We start from the raw sequence: 15,000 nt of genomic DNA, 5'->3' as shown, positions 1-15,000 counted from the left end.
GGTTGGCGGTTGCTGCCTGTTCACTGACACTACCGTATACGGGTGCAAAGCGAAGGTAGCCGTTGCTGAGCGAATCTTTGCGCGATGAAGCATTATCTACCGAAGATGAATCGGAATCATCGCTTTCGGAAGACGCTGTAACGGGAGAGAGAGAGAGCACGCACTCGATTAGCATCCGAAATGACATCCAGGGAATGGCATAATCGATCTTATTCTGTCTCAACCCTACCTACGACACCGTTCTGTTTGTTGAGTTCCTTTTTCACGTCGTGCAGCTGTCGAGCGCTGCACAGTGGCGTGTCCACCTCGTACGTATCATTGAACGTTGTGTAATCAACCTGCCAGAATGTGGAGAATGATAAAGGATTACTAAGCTGCTTCTGCTTTCGCGACCTCGATTGACTTACCTCGTACTCTCCCGTTTCGCGCTTGAATGAAACGACCGATTCGAAACGATGGCCCCAAAGGATCTCCGATGGTAGGTAACTGCTACGTGCCTGTGTTGTCATTCCGGTCGACTCCACTACACCCTCTGTAATAAGCCATTTAGTTGAAATGTAATCGCGGACCACCTAGACACGCAATCGCACACCACTTACCAAGCATCACAACGATTTCGAACCGCTCTCTGAGCATATCTTGCGCGGACAGGTTGTACAGTGGACTATCACGATCGATCTTGTGCACCACGATTGTCGGCCAGATGAACATGAGCCGATCGTCGCCACCATCACAGCTCACTTCCATGTTTTGCTGATAGAACGGCAATATCTCTCCCTCTTTGGTGACCTTGAATCAACGGAATGCACCCCATTAAAGCCAATCGCCCAACCACGCTATGCAGAAATGCTTTTTTACCTTGCGACGAATGATCTGTGCAGTCACGTGTGCCTCAATGATGTGACTCTTGCGCATGTCGCCAACACGGAACAGCAAGCAGGGCATTCCGTCCCGGTGGCAGATGACGGCATTCTTCGAGAACAGCAGCGTCTGGGCACGCTTCTTCGGGCGGGACAACTTCGCGAACACGATGCCCACCATAAATGCTTGAATGAACACCCCGGTTATGCTTTGCAGGGCAAGAATAAAGATAGCCTCTGGACACTCCTCCGTTATGTAGCGGTTTCCATAACCTAAAACGAATCCATAGGGTGTTAGATTAAGGCCGAGGACATCCAGCCACGAACACGGTACCTATCGTGTGCTGCGTTTCCAGGGAAAACAAGAATGCCGACGTGAATCCATAGATGTACGTAACACACGGTTTATGACTGTCGTCTACTACGGAAGAAGGAAATCAAATTAAAAATGGTTTTACAATTCGATCAGCCTGCAGGCCAAATACCTACCACCGGCAGCTTGAACGTCGCCATGGCTCAGTGCAATCAGAAACCAGATGGCACCAAATCCTAACCAGCTAAGTATGAAGGAACAGGCAAACACGAACAACGTCCATCTCCACTGGATATCCACCAGCGTGGTGAAGATGTCCTGCCAAACACAAACCACTTCTAGTAAATCACCATTATATTCGATCTCCACGAGCGCCTCTTACCTGCAGATATCGACGGCGTCGCTTTGCCATATTGCCCTGGATCACATTGCAATCGCCCTGCTTGAAGATGACCCGCTTCCGGATCCGCCTCGAGCTGTAGCGTGTTTGACGGTATCTGCGAAAAATAACGGACATTTTTTAAACTCTCTTGTACAAAACATAAAAAAAATGTTGCATGCAACTTTTATGCAATTTGCATAAAAGTGCCATGCAAGAATCGTTCGCATTCTAAGGTAACCCCATTTGGTGTCCATTTTGATCCACATCCCCAGCAACGTAGCATGAAGGTGAGCGTGAAAATGGTCACCGCTCGACCAGGCAGCATATTGCGAGCGCCCCAAGCAGGCCAACAGGGTGGTGGTAAATTCGTGGAGGTAAAAAAGGCACAGGAGCGCGACCCCGCGACTTTGGGCGACTAACTGTACTGCAAAACGTACGAAAACGTGATCACCGACTCGGTGCGACCACTCGCTGGAACGGAGCCGAGCTGGAAAATCGAAAAGTGCACACTTCCATTTTCGATTTTCCTCCAAAAACCAACAGCAGAAAAAAACCGGACAACCGAAACCGTGTGAAGCAGTGGGGTTGGCTCCACCACCGACACCGTTTTGTGGAGCTTGTTTGTTGGTGTGTGCGTGTGTTTTGCGTGTCCCCCCGTTGTTCTGGTCCGTTGTGTACGTATTCCGAAGATTCCCGTTTTTTTTTTTTTAGGAAATTTATGTGGCGTTTTGTGGAATTTGCCTGAATGGAGCAGCAGCAGCAGCTGTGGGGGGACTCGTAGCTACGACTTATCACTCCACCCTTCCCTCCCACAAGTGTAGTGCGTCTGTGCGCTGTTTGAAGTGGGTACCTCTCCTCGCGCGCCCCCATCGCGCACACCTTTGGAGACGGTGGGGTAGCGGGATGGATGGAGAAGCATGGTGGGGTTGCATGGGGCTGTTGGCGGCGACCGACTTCTCCATGATGTGCGTGAGTGTGAGATTAGTACGTGTGTACGCTCGTGAGATTGTGTGACGAGGCAGCAGCAGCAGCGGTGAGCCTGGCTGCCACCGGAGCCGCCGTTGCCTTACCAGTTTTGTGATAGGAACGGCAGCGGCCCCATTTCGACTCCTGTCCCCTCTCCCCGCACATGCCCTCTACTCAGTGTGCCCCTGGGATGATCTCATCTTGCTTTGCGTGGCCCCAAAACCGCGTGCTGCTGCCGCTAGTGCCGTTCACCGCGCGTCCACCACACGGCCTTCCTAGATGCGCTCTGTCTCGCAGAAGCTTTCGTTTCATATTTCCCTTGGGAGCCACTTCAGTGGATCCTGGTAGGCATTGGCATGGGCTACGATGGGCAGCATCCCTCTGATCAGCCTCGTTTAGCGTGTCTCTTCACTGGGAGCGTCCTTGTTTCGCTCCGAGCGGCAGCAACACCAGCACCACGACCACCACACACCATGCTCTGCGCTAGATCCCTTCTATGGCTGCCCTTCAAAGGGCTGCCCGTTGTGTTGTGTCTCACCCTGTGCCGCCGATGTTACCGAGGCGATAAGATGAAGTGAGATGAGATGTGCGCTGTGTGATGTGCTGATTAGAAAGCATTCCACCAATGGCGCGGGGGTGGTGTTCCAGCGTTCCAGGGACGGGGTCAATCGAGATGATGTCCTGCTGCTGATGGTGGGGTGGGTGGGAATGCAGGGGTTGCTCGTGGAGGCCCGTAAAGAAACATGAGAGCATGCCAGCCGCCGTCCTCCCCACTGAGAGCAGCGCGAGAGATAACGGAGAATATGTGCTGAGCCTGAGCGAGGCTGCTCATGTGTGTGCGACGCGCTGATGCGTGTACCGTCGTACCGATGCGAGATGGTGGTGTGGTAGGTCCATCCGGCGGCTCATCCGCGATCTTGGTAGCGCGCGCGTGAGAGCGTGACTCGCGGTCGCAAGAGAGCGCGCAAATACCGACCGAACTGAGAGCCGGAGAGTTTGTGCCGTGACATTCCGTGTAGAGCAGCTCCACGATTATCACCATCAACTGGTGCAGCAGCAGCAGCAGCAGTAGCAGAAGTAGCAGTACAAATCATGCGTGCGTGCTCGTGTGTTTTTTCGAGGCTTAACAAAACGCCAATGTTGGTGGTGTATTAGTAGTAGTAGTAACGGTAGCAGCAGCAGCAGGAGTAGTAGCAGCAGTGGCAGTTGTACTACCTCGATAAAAAACGACGACAACCCTTCCCGGTTAAAGGGCCTCCTGTAGCTACGCAGAAGGTACACACCGGACGGGTTAGATCGAGGCAATCGCTTGTGTGAAAAAGGTCGTGTCGGTGACGTACCAGGGCCTGCTGAGCGGCTGGAAAACTCCGCGCACATTCCTGTGGCTGTGGCTGTACACAGTGCCGACAGTTTGTAGAAAACTAGATCCCGTTGACGTTCCTCGTGCAACAGAACAGAGTAACCAGCGATTTCTAGTTACCAGCGATGTGTTCCAATGGCATATTCTGTCGCGTACGCCCTTTCTTGTGAATCCACCGATTTCCAGCGATCCGGGAAAGTGTGACCTCAGGCACGCGATTCGAGCGAAAAGAAAAACATATACTGGCTTGTGCGCAAAAACACAGGGATCGAGAGCAACCAGTAACCCTGGCAGTGGGGCCCTGCGCCCATTAAGAAGTATCTCGCTTTCCTGCCTGCTTCTGGGCATCTAATGAAATCTAATTTTACGCTTTAAAGCACTTTTGCTTCATCTGCACCACGCTTCCCGTATGACAGGGCCATCGCCATAAGTCAATTAGGCAAATTGTAGAAGCTCCGGACAGCAGCAAACCGTCGTTGTGTGTTGTTTGGCTGGTGGTTTTCTGCAGCATTTCCACCGGAGGCCACGCACACACGGTGCTGGTCGGTGGAGGTGCATGTGAAGCCAACCATTTCCCAAAACCCAGCAGCCCGCTGCGCACACACAGTGAGTGAGACACACGACCGAGCATGGCACGGAACAGCACGGAACGCACTCGTGTTCCGGGGAAAATATGACACTGAGAGCGAGCGAGCGGGCGAGCGAGTGAGGAAAATGAGTTCCCCGCACTGTGAGCAGCAGCTCGACGAGAGCACGACGCCAACGCCGCTGTCCAAGATCAACCGGATGGGCTTGGTGGAGGAGGGGGAGGGGGGAGCGCGCACACAAGTTGCGAGTGACTCCAGAGTGGAAAATTAAAAATGGAATAATATTGCGGAATGTTGGCAGCATACCATGCTGCTGGTACGCTGCTGGGCAATCCGTTGTGCGTGCCGTTTGGTTGTACTGCGTGTGCGACGGTAGTGGTAAGACATAGTTCGCTGCTCGCCCCCAGCATACCCAGCAATCCAAGTCACTTTTCTATACCTAGTCCGCGCAATCGATCATCTACTCCCCCACAAACCATGGAATCCATGTTTTCGTATGCTTACTGTAAGAGTGAACGCGACGTCCGATGAAACAGCGCTATACGAAAGCGCCATTTGCAGATTTGTGTGTGAGCGCGAACGAGATGGCTGATGAGACGGCAATACTTTCGGCCGCGTTCATCGGCGCCATCATGATTCCGCTTGAAACGCGCCGAACTTTGTTCGAATCTGGATGCGACACCGTGATTTGATTTACCTTTTTTGGCACAATTACCGCGATTTCCGACAATAAAAGCGCATCAAATGGTCGTACGATAATGGTAGACCTTGTCGCGAATGAATTTGATCTGCTTTTCAGTCAACTTTAGCCTTTTTATCTATTGCACCGCAGCTGTTCGCATTCAATGAAACAGCCGCAAGAACTTGCATTTTTCCATGTTTCTAGCCCCATTCCTTCGTCAAAAAGGATTGCATGATGTACATGTACAAATCTACAACATTTTTCCTGATTATTCGAGTACATTTACCTGCCACAATTTGGCACAAAACGGCGAGGAATAGAGCTGTTTTTCTTAACATAAAAGAGACGGGAATGATTATCCGTTTCTTCGCACTGTTTGCCACGGCTGTAACGAAGCAGATCATCATCGATGCACCGGCCAGGATATGAAAACGGCGTTAGAAAATATCCGCCCTAGAAGAGCTAGGCAGTGATGAAAACGCAGCGCGATCTCCGCCCACGACAGCAAGAAAAGACGCGCGCGTTTCTTGCGTGGACGAGAGATGGGAAAGGGGCGAAGATGTCCATCTTCACAACATTTGAAAGGGTTAAGAGTGGAGCGGGAAAATGGCTAAAACCAATGGATGTTTTTGCATGCTTGTGCAGTTGCCCAATCAGAAGAGAACAACAAAACAGCAGCAGAACAATCGGCAACAGCATCCGGTGCCAAGCACGAAACGCAGAATGCAGAACAAAGGACAACAATCAGCGCAGGATGTACGAACAATGGGGGGAGGAGGGGTTTGTAGCGAGGAGAGCGTGTGCACCAAGGTGTTTACTACGCGTTGGTGATAGCCACCGAGAAGGGCGTTGTCGATGCAGCTAACAGCAGAAGAAAACGATCGCGAATTGGTGTTGTTTTGGCGCAATTTGATAGACGGAAAACATGCTCAATAATGGCTGAGTTTTGTGCTCAAAACGGCATCTTTTTATGTTGCATATTCCTGGGAAAACCAACTATAAGTTGTTGCCAAATCCTACGTTAGCTCTTCTATCTTTGCTGCGCAAGAAAGATGCATGCGAAGTGCATCAATCCAGACGCACATTGCGCATAGCGATTGGCCAAAAGTTGCGTTGATTTGTCACCACCGTTTTATGGTGCAATTGATCTGCACAATGCTCCTGTTGTGCGTGATGATCGTGTGCGCGGTTTCCAATACGCACATGATGCGTGACACCATTTTTTTGTTAAACATAATGTTTGTTTTTCAGTAAAATCAATGTGAATCATGATGATCATTCGAAGGCATGTTTGTGACATTGTGAACAATTCAAAATGTATGAACTTTTTGTCACAACGCACGGTCTCGATCTCACGTATTGATGTAGCGTTTATGAACAGGTGATCATCAGCAAAGTAGTTAGTTCAGTGTGTTGCGTGTTAGAAATTCCCATCCCCAATCCTATCATCTCCTTAACATCATTCCACTTCATACACATTCATTCATCAACATTCATACACAACGCAGACAAACATACCGACAAATCTCGACCACGACCACGACCTACGACGATGACGAGAGAGCAAGTTAGAACGGGGAGGGAATGAGACGGACAGAAGATCGTCGATCAGAAATGGCGGCGGTCGCCATTTCTTTTTCGTTTTTCAAGAAAATTTTTGGCCACGCCTTAAAAGTTCTCAGGGTTCATCCGTTTACGTTTATATTCATGGGTTCAAAAAGTTAGTGTTATATGGAGCTCTCATCAGTGTTTATTCACCTGCCAAAATAGCGTGTTATCGAACATCAGAGCTTTTCTGTGAAGTTCGAAATGGTATTAACTTTTTTTTTTCAAATCACTCAATTTGGTTTCTCGGGTCGGTTCTCGGTCACGAGGAGGAGGATGTGCTGTAGCGTTGCTTGTTTGCGTGTGCTCGCATGTGTATGTGACCCTACACACACGGGCGATAAGCTCCTACAATTTCCTTTGGTCGGAGAAAGCATCATTAAAACAATAGCTAGAACGTTTCAATAACCGTATGCTTGATTTTAGTTTATAAAACATCATTGTCCATACGGAATGCTAGTAAGAGGCTTACAAACAGATATTTGACAGCGCAGGATGACGGCCTGGACGAAAATGGTCACCCAGATTGAACAAAACGCAATGCTATCAAGAAAATATGGAAAATCTAATCCCCCTTCGCGCAGAGGGAGCGAAAGAGGGACGGGTAGAAGGAAAACAGGAAGAACAAGAGAGGGAGAGGAATATAAAATGGAAAAGTTAACGGACTGATGATAATGCTAATTGTTGACTGTCTTGGCGAACCGATGTGCTGAGCTGCAGCGTCTTCGGTGGTTGCTGCGAGCTAAGCTGCGAGGAAAAACAGCGAAATGAACGACCTACTGTGAGGAGACCTTTCCCTCGCCTTGCCTTCCCTCGGTCGCACACACACACGCACATACTGCTAACGAACGGGAAATTGAGCGAGAAAAAAGGCCAAATTTTCACTGCGAGAGAGAGAGAGTGAACACCGGAACTCCGTATTTTTAACCACCATCATGATGCTCAATGCCTTTCACCATAGACCACCAGCACAGCAGCACCACTACTACTTCGATGGTTGCTACTGCCTTAGCTACTACCATTTGCTGTCATCGTAGTAGCCTCTCATTCGAGTGAGCCGATAAGAGATTGCCTCTCGCTTTTCTCAGTCGCTCTCTCTGTTCTCCATGCTCCCGAGCGCGAGTTTACACGCACACACACACACGCCCTCCTCGCCTTGGAGCAGGAAAATTGGAAACAAAAAGGAAAATCAGTCCTTGCGCCGTCGTATGGCTGATGTGGTTGGGTTCTGCTGGATTACAGCTCTTTGTGTGGTGACGGTATTGACTGTCGGGTGTTGATACTACAATGTGTATGAGGCACGTGCATGGTGTGTGATTGTGTTTGTCGCTTCAAGTTGAATGTGAACCACTCGCTCCTGCGTCTTGTGGAACCAACAGGGACAAAATCCACCACAAACCCCACCACACCGATTTTCCCGAAGCCCCAGCGCATGAAATCGATGAAAAACGGGTTCAGCTAGTGCTAGTGTGACCGTGTGCAGAGCAGAGCGTGTGAAGGTATGTGTCCGGCCAGTCCATCCGTCCGTCCGTCCGTCTACCGACCACCGTGTGCATGTGTTGTGCGGGGGACGACTAGCTCAGCTCCGTGGTGACATGCACATCGGTTTTCCTTTCATTCTATGGGCCTCCCCCCCAGTGTCAGTGTGCGTGTGGGACTCACTCGTGAGTGCGAATGGGAAAATGAGTGCTACGCAGTGAGAGGATTTTCCACTGTTGCTGAGTGCGGGAGCGCAGCGCCTAGTTAGCAGCAGTAGCACCGGAGCAGCAAGTCGTCCCAAGAACCTTTCATATGAATGAACTAATCGGAGATCCATTGAAGGGCACCAGCACTCCAGGCGCATGGATTTTTGGTGTTTTTTTTCCTTCTTCAAACAGAACTCTCAACAGCACAGAACCTTTGAATTTTATGGGAGAAAAATACAAATTTCCATTCATCACATTCGATCACAAGCAGGCTGTGGATTATGATCGAACTTTAAGATGCCTACTTGATGACCTACGTGATGGCCACATGAAACATCACTTGGCACACGGAAGAGCCCCCTTTTTTAATGGATCACTGGGCCAGCACGGAGTGGGGCGTTGAAATGTAAATTTGCAACACAGATCTTACAAGCGCAGCATCACAGATTGCGCACCGATCATCAGCATCATCATCACGAGGTCAAGCGATCTCAATGAGCACATGAGCCACTCCTCTCGCGTGTGCACTCTGCTCTGTGCACTGCCCTACTCACCGTGCCGTCCGTTCTTCTGCGTCGTCTTATTTATAGACCTTTTCCCATCTCACTTTTGCAGCATTTTTCTCGTTCGTTTATTAGGCAAACTTTAGGTGTATCATAGTGCAGTTAAAACAACAACCAAACCCCGAACCGCTTTCCACATTTCCAACCCAATGGGACATCGCATTGGGGTACGATCATCGGACCCGAGTCTCGAGCGTACCACTTGAGAGATTCAAGAGCTCACCTCTGGCACCTCTGTAGCTAGGCGGTGTGGGTAGCAGCAGCAACAGCAGCAGCAGCGCGGGTATAGCTTGTGTAGTGAAACCACATCCCCTTCACCCGAAACCCTCCCCTCGTACAATGCAGTTGCACTGAATGCGGTTGAAAAGTGAACAAAAAAGCATCCAACCCCTCAGCAGCAGCAGCAGCAGCAACAGTAGTGCCGCAGATGTTCTACCGGGTCTTGTGGTGTTAGCACAATTCAGTGAAAATCGAGCAGCAAGAAAGCCATAAAAGAAGCAGAAGCAGTGAAAGGCAAAAGTTGCAAACCCGTAGAACTTGCCATTCTTGTAGTAGTGCGTGCTGAAGTGTGACGCCAGTGGAAAATTCACAAACCAAACAATTGTTCCAGTCGGATACCACAGCATCAGCAGCAGCAGTAGCAGCGACACACGCACACTTCTGTCCCTTCGGCCATCGTCGTGTGCACGTGTGGTTGTGTGTGCGTGTATGTGTTGCCGGAGGTCGTTGTGATAAGAAAAGTCTAGTGCGTCGTCGGCAGCAGCTGAAACCCACAATTTCCCGTGGGAAAAGTCAGCCTTCGTGTGGAAGAAACACCCTGCAACGGATTGCACCAACACCTAACATCAACAGCACCAGTAGCAGCTGTCGCGCATGGGGAAGGCTTCCCGTTGACGCAATAGAAAAGACAACAACGTGCGTGGAGCATCGAGGCTTTTACCGAAACCGAAATTCTCTGCATGGTTTTGCATGCTCGTGGCGTTGTGCGCGAGTTAATGTGTGTTCAGGTGAGTCTAAGCCACCTTCCTGTTCCGATCCCATTTTGGTTTTCCCTTCTTCCAAACATCAAACAGATGGACTAGTTGGTGCTGCTGCAATCATTTTATGTGTTTTCGTGTTTGGTAGCAGTTTTCAAACTCGCACCCACCACCACAGAGTGGGTGCGCCTTAGCAAATACCTCTGCATCATCTGCAGGAGTTGCTTTGGCGATCCTATCCCTTGCTGCTGCGTGTTCGCGTGTCCTTTCGCGTCCCATCAACACCACTCAAACGTCGCACCGCATGAGGATTTTAAACGACGTGAAAATCCTCCGCTGACACCTTTGACATTAATTGAATTAAAGGACGAAGCGGGCGCGCGGGCAACTCGAGACTGAAGTGTGGACACTTACAGTAGTTCGCCGGTAGCCATTTCTAGCACGTCCAACCACGCGATGTGGCCACGGACGTGATATATTATTTTATTTTATTTTTTCTGTGTGGGAAATACGTTTCATTTTATGCCCTTGCGTTTAATGGGCACTGATGGATCATTTTGAAGCTCAGAAATAAGTGCAAAATGTTACAAAATCGTCAAAGTTTCTCATTGTGACTTGCCATTTCCTAGGGGACTGGATCCTCCTCCTCCTCCTCCTCAATCAAACACCACTCTGGGGATCAATATTGAACCTCTATAAATACCATCTCTCCGTCTACGTTCTGCAGTGCTGCAGTGTTGGCACCGTGTTGAACGCAGAACACACAAGAAAAGCAACGACAAAAAAAAAGGAATCATATGAACCGGGATCAAACAGTGGTATTACTCAGTCTCTTCGACCCCTTGCGTGGCCACTGCTCGGCCCTTCCTCGGTTTGCGAGAACATCGAATCGCAACCGAGCAAAACAAGCATCGTCGCCTGTTGTCTCATATTTAATGGCATGAAACACTGTTCTTCCCGAAGGCGTACAAGGGCGTCCATCTTTTTTTTTTTTTGTACCTTACCACACACCACAACCACATACACACACATGATGAGGACGATGATGATGATGATGATGATGGCTGGCTGCAGCCAAATGACAGACAAGTAGCAGAGCCGGTAGCGAAAGCCAAAAAATCCCTCCCCATATCCCTCGTGTTGTGCATCACTGGCGCGTAGCGTGAAATATTGTTGCGAAACTATGCCATAGGCTAGTTTTCCTATTTCGAGGCTATTTTTCCGCCTCTTCTTGATGCTCGATGAAGGTACACGACGACGGAACAACACACCGCCCAAAAACATGCCACTCTTCATATTGCAGACGAACGAACGACAGACGTAGTTCATTCACGTAACTCGACGATGGTCGATGTGATCGCGACGATGTGGCAACGACGGTTGGGGAATTTTGCGACATGGTCCCTAAATTGTTCGATTTCACCGAATGGAATGGAAGTGGCTGATCGTTAACTTTATTGGGGAATCATTTACAGCACATCAACAAAAAGAATCCCACAGAGTAATGATGATTCATTAGTTACTCGAGGCTCTGGTGTGCTGTCCTTTAAAAAGGACACTTTAATGGCTGTTAGTTGGTCTTTTTTTTCAATTCACAATCCAGCGCACTTGTTCCTCTCGCCAGTAACAGAGCGTTCGGTATGTTCGGACCCACTCGCGTCCCGTTGCTCGGACACTTCACGACCAGTGAGTGTTGTGTGCAGGATGAAGTTGAGGCATTTGTCTTCATGATTGTAATTCATTTACTAATTAATTGCTTTTCGCCAAACTTTACGGCTACCACCGGCGCAACGCAACCACACCGCACCTCGTCACTCACACCGAGGAGTGATGGAGGCAGCGAGGGCTTAGCGAGGGCACCCTTAGCGACTCGATCGTTGGTTGCGTTGGCTGGTCGGCACTCCAGAGCTCCAGAACACTCAAGCGCAGTTATGTCTTAGTTGAGACATAAAAATAAAAGTTCCATTTCGCAAACCGCGGCGCTGTCCTTCTGGGTCGAGGTCGAGGAGAGAAGATAAAGATGAAGTAAGAGTAGGTACGGTACGGTGATGACTACTGCCAGCAAGGGATGATGATGGCGGACGCTCGTCTAACGCAACAATATGCTAGCCAACTTCCCACATCCCAGAGAGAGAGGCCCATTGGCCCCATCCATAATACCTTTTTTCCTCGCGGCTTCTTACGGCAAACGGCCGTTGAACGGTGCTGCGCGCTCCTTCTCCGTCGCCATCGTCATCGATTGGTGGAAGTTTCCCATTCGCACGCTGCGCGAAATGCGTTCCCCATTAGGGCGGGTCTAGGTGCCTGCGGGACACGCAAAACGGAACTTCTGTTTCTGTTGCTGAAAGTAGTTAACTGTTACTCGTACCTCGGTGGATCCTTATGGGGCACACCACCGCCCCGCTTATGTGTCGTGTCACCATTCCGCCTGGTTGCGGAGGAAAGCAACAACATGAAAACACGTACCCACGATTGGCGGTGAATGGTTCTAGGGATACCAGTGGAGTTGCACAACACAGGGAAAAAAGTTATCCCGCAGTTGCCAGCGGCAAGGCGAGGTTTAGAAGCCCGCTTAACTGGTCCCGGTTCACGATCACGGGATTACAGTTTTCAGTTTGCATTCAGAGAGGCAGAGTGTCAGGCTCAGCATTTTTAAATTAAACATAAACGCCGTGAGTGCTCGCTCGGTAATCAAAATAAACGATAAAATACCACTCCCCTGCTGGTGCTGCTGTTGCTGCTGCTGCTGCTGCTGTTTGCGGACGCAAATCCAAAATGGGAAAATCTTCTTCACTAGCAAATAGTGTGCACGATATGCGCCTACCAAGCAAAATATGATTCCCGATGTTACCCGGGAATCAGCATTATGGCATTATGATTCCACACCGGGCCGGGGGCACCCGTGTCCACTTTGGAAAAGTGGAAAAAGGTAATTTCCATCCCATATGATGGTACAATCGGTCGCATCCCCAAATTTCCAACATCTTTTGCATCTGCCTGTGCCCTTCTGCTTCGGTTTTTTTTCTTCGTTTAAAAAACTAGATGGAATACTAATGTACGAACCCGGGGAGGGCCTTCAGGAACAGTGTGGGACTCACGCTCACCAAACCACTAGCTTGGTTTCCCGTTACCACCCTGCTGCAGCGTGCCTTTTTCGAGATGACTCGCTCTGTGCTTCGTTGGAGATGACATTCCGTGAATCCTTCTTTTCCATTCCATTTAGTAGTGCTCCAAAACCCCTGACGGGGTTTGCAATTGCAATTTTTGCTTCAACTGCACCTGCACCTGAGGACTCTGCTGACTCGTTAAGAACTTCATTCGTAGCAAGCTTCCTAGAGATGATGATAAACTGCTACTGGCAGCCCTAAATTGTTGCTGCTATCACTGCGAAGGCAATTCAAGGGGAATCGGTAGACCGTTAAACACGAACGTGAGTCGCTGGACGTGTAAGTGCTTTAATAAATGAATATTGGGGCTGCCTTTTGACGTCCATGCGATTCGCCCGGTGGTGGTTGCGTGTCAATCAAGCAGGAAAATGGGGGCAGTATAAGTAGTATGTTAACCCGTTTCAGGAGGCCGCGTTTGGTGCGCGTTCTTCGGTGTTATGAATTGCCCTCGCCGTAGCTACAGGTGGCCTCGTCGTTCATTTGCTGTGAGTCCCTTTAGGGTGTTCTCTAGGTTCTCTCTCTCTCTCTCTGTCCCTCTCACATACACTCTCCCCGAGGCCCCGAGGGTGATGTATCAAAAATCATACCCCCGGCCAGATTGATATTTGCCGACCTTAACCTGACCGAATTGCCTGACGCACACACTGACGCACACGCAAACGCACACACACACGATGCCCGATTGTTAATCGATTTCCGATCGAAAGCAGCAGAGGAAAGGATCAAAAAGGAAATTTGTATGGAGAGCTTTAATCCATCCTCTCTTTTTTTTCTCATGAATCATGCTGCTTGGCTCAACTGCAGGTCGCGACCGGCATTTAGACCCCAAAAGTTTATTACAGGCCAGCTACCAACCCCTTAGCAGGTTGACCAGCCACAGAAACCACACAACCGCAGGGGAACCCCATTATAGCTCAATTTACTGTTCCGTCCGATTATCGAGAACTCGACGAAGCAGCCACAAAGGCTAAAGAAGGGAGACCCCTTTTTGGAAGGGGGGAGCTTTTAATTTCAAACAAATTTTCGATCATCCCCGGCCAGACGCGGCCTCTCGAGGGCCCTTGGTCCTAACTGGCCCGTTGCGCTAGTGCCGCTGCTGCTGCCTTGGGCGATACTTGATGTTTTCTCATCCGGAAAATTCAGAACCATCGTGACTGTGCCTCTTGCGCTTCTCGGGAAGGCACAAGGCAGACCAGCAGCGCCAGCAACGGTCAACGGAAGCTCCAAATGAACGGTAATCAAATTCAAACAAAACGAATTCCGTGCGCCATGTTTCCCTTTTGATCAACGGTCGATAAGTAGACTTTTCATCCCCGGACCCGAGGTTGATCCTTGACACATACCCCCAAACACACACACATACATCCAGGGCCGCAGGGTACGCACTGAACTGAAGTTCGTCTTCTTACCCTCTTCTGATACGCCTTGAACGCCATCGATCGAGGTTGGCGAACCGTTGCTGTGCTCGTCGTCGCACTGGGAACCGCTTAACCTCTGATGTTTGCTGTGAGAGTTAGCGCGTGTGCCTGCCTGTCTGTATGTGTGTGTGTGTGTGTGTGTGTGTCCGAGCACCCGCATGGTAAAGGAATTAACCAGCACCCTCCATCGCCGCCACCGGGACGACCTCGACCGACTTTCAGCAGTATCCGCTGAGCAGGATCCAAACACCAAACGCAAGAAGAAGGCCTCCTGCAATCGATGCTTTGTGCGGTGGCCAAGCGTGAGCCCACAGAGAGCCCAAAGAGAGACACGTAGCCGCAGCTAGCCATGGCTAGCTATCATCATCGGCTGTGATTAGAGAGGGCGGTCGCAGAGCGATATAAACATTACCATTAACATGATCCCAAACACAC

The 15,000-nt window shown here is 49.9% G+C and overlaps 2 protein-coding genes across 27 annotated transcripts in view; one reads left to right on the top strand and one right to left on the bottom strand.

Annotated features, from left to right (window-relative positions):
* Positions 1-15,000, bottom strand: part of LOC125948457 (G protein-activated inward rectifier potassium channel 3) — a 63,225-nt gene that overhangs the window by 3,111 nt on the left and 45,114 nt on the right. For 8 of the 9 annotated variants that reach the window (XM_049674521.1, XM_049674523.1, XM_049674522.1 and 5 more), the window contains 8 exons: positions 1,556-1,670; positions 1,350-1,491; positions 1,195-1,281; positions 859-1,133; positions 600-789; positions 408-532; positions 230-338; positions 1-135 (listed from right to left, as the gene is read on the bottom strand). The exon at positions 1-135 is cut by the window's left edge and continues 179 nt beyond it. In XM_049674521.1, the coding sequence (XP_049530478.1) occupies positions 1-135; positions 230-338; positions 408-532; positions 600-789; positions 859-1,133; positions 1,195-1,281; positions 1,350-1,491; positions 1,556-1,670 (1,178 nt within the window). The remainder of the gene's footprint in view (positions 136-229; positions 339-407; positions 533-599; positions 790-858; positions 1,134-1,194; positions 1,282-1,349; positions 1,492-1,555; positions 1,671-15,000) is intronic. The other variant, XM_049674526.1, reaches the window with a different exon arrangement.
* The window catches only part of LOC125948459 (serine/threonine-protein phosphatase 2B catalytic subunit 3-like), a 45,648-nt gene continuing 32,562 nt past the window's right edge, over positions 1,915-15,000 (top strand). The window contains exons 1-2 of one of the 18 annotated variants that reach the window (XM_049674550.1): positions 1,915-1,929; positions 9,079-10,010. The gene's annotated coding sequence lies outside the window, so the exon portion shown is untranslated. The other 17 variants (XM_049674536.1, XM_049674547.1, XM_049674541.1 and 14 more) reach the window with 17 other exon arrangements.

The sequence above is a fragment of the Anopheles darlingi genome, chromosome 2, assembly GCF_943734745.1.
Source record: "Anopheles darlingi chromosome 2, idAnoDarlMG_H_01, whole genome shotgun sequence".
Lineage (NCBI taxonomy): Eukaryota > Metazoa > Arthropoda > Insecta > Diptera > Culicidae > Anopheles > Anopheles darlingi.
Note: the sequence above shows the minus strand (reverse complement) of the source record. Positions and strands in the feature narration are given on the sequence as shown.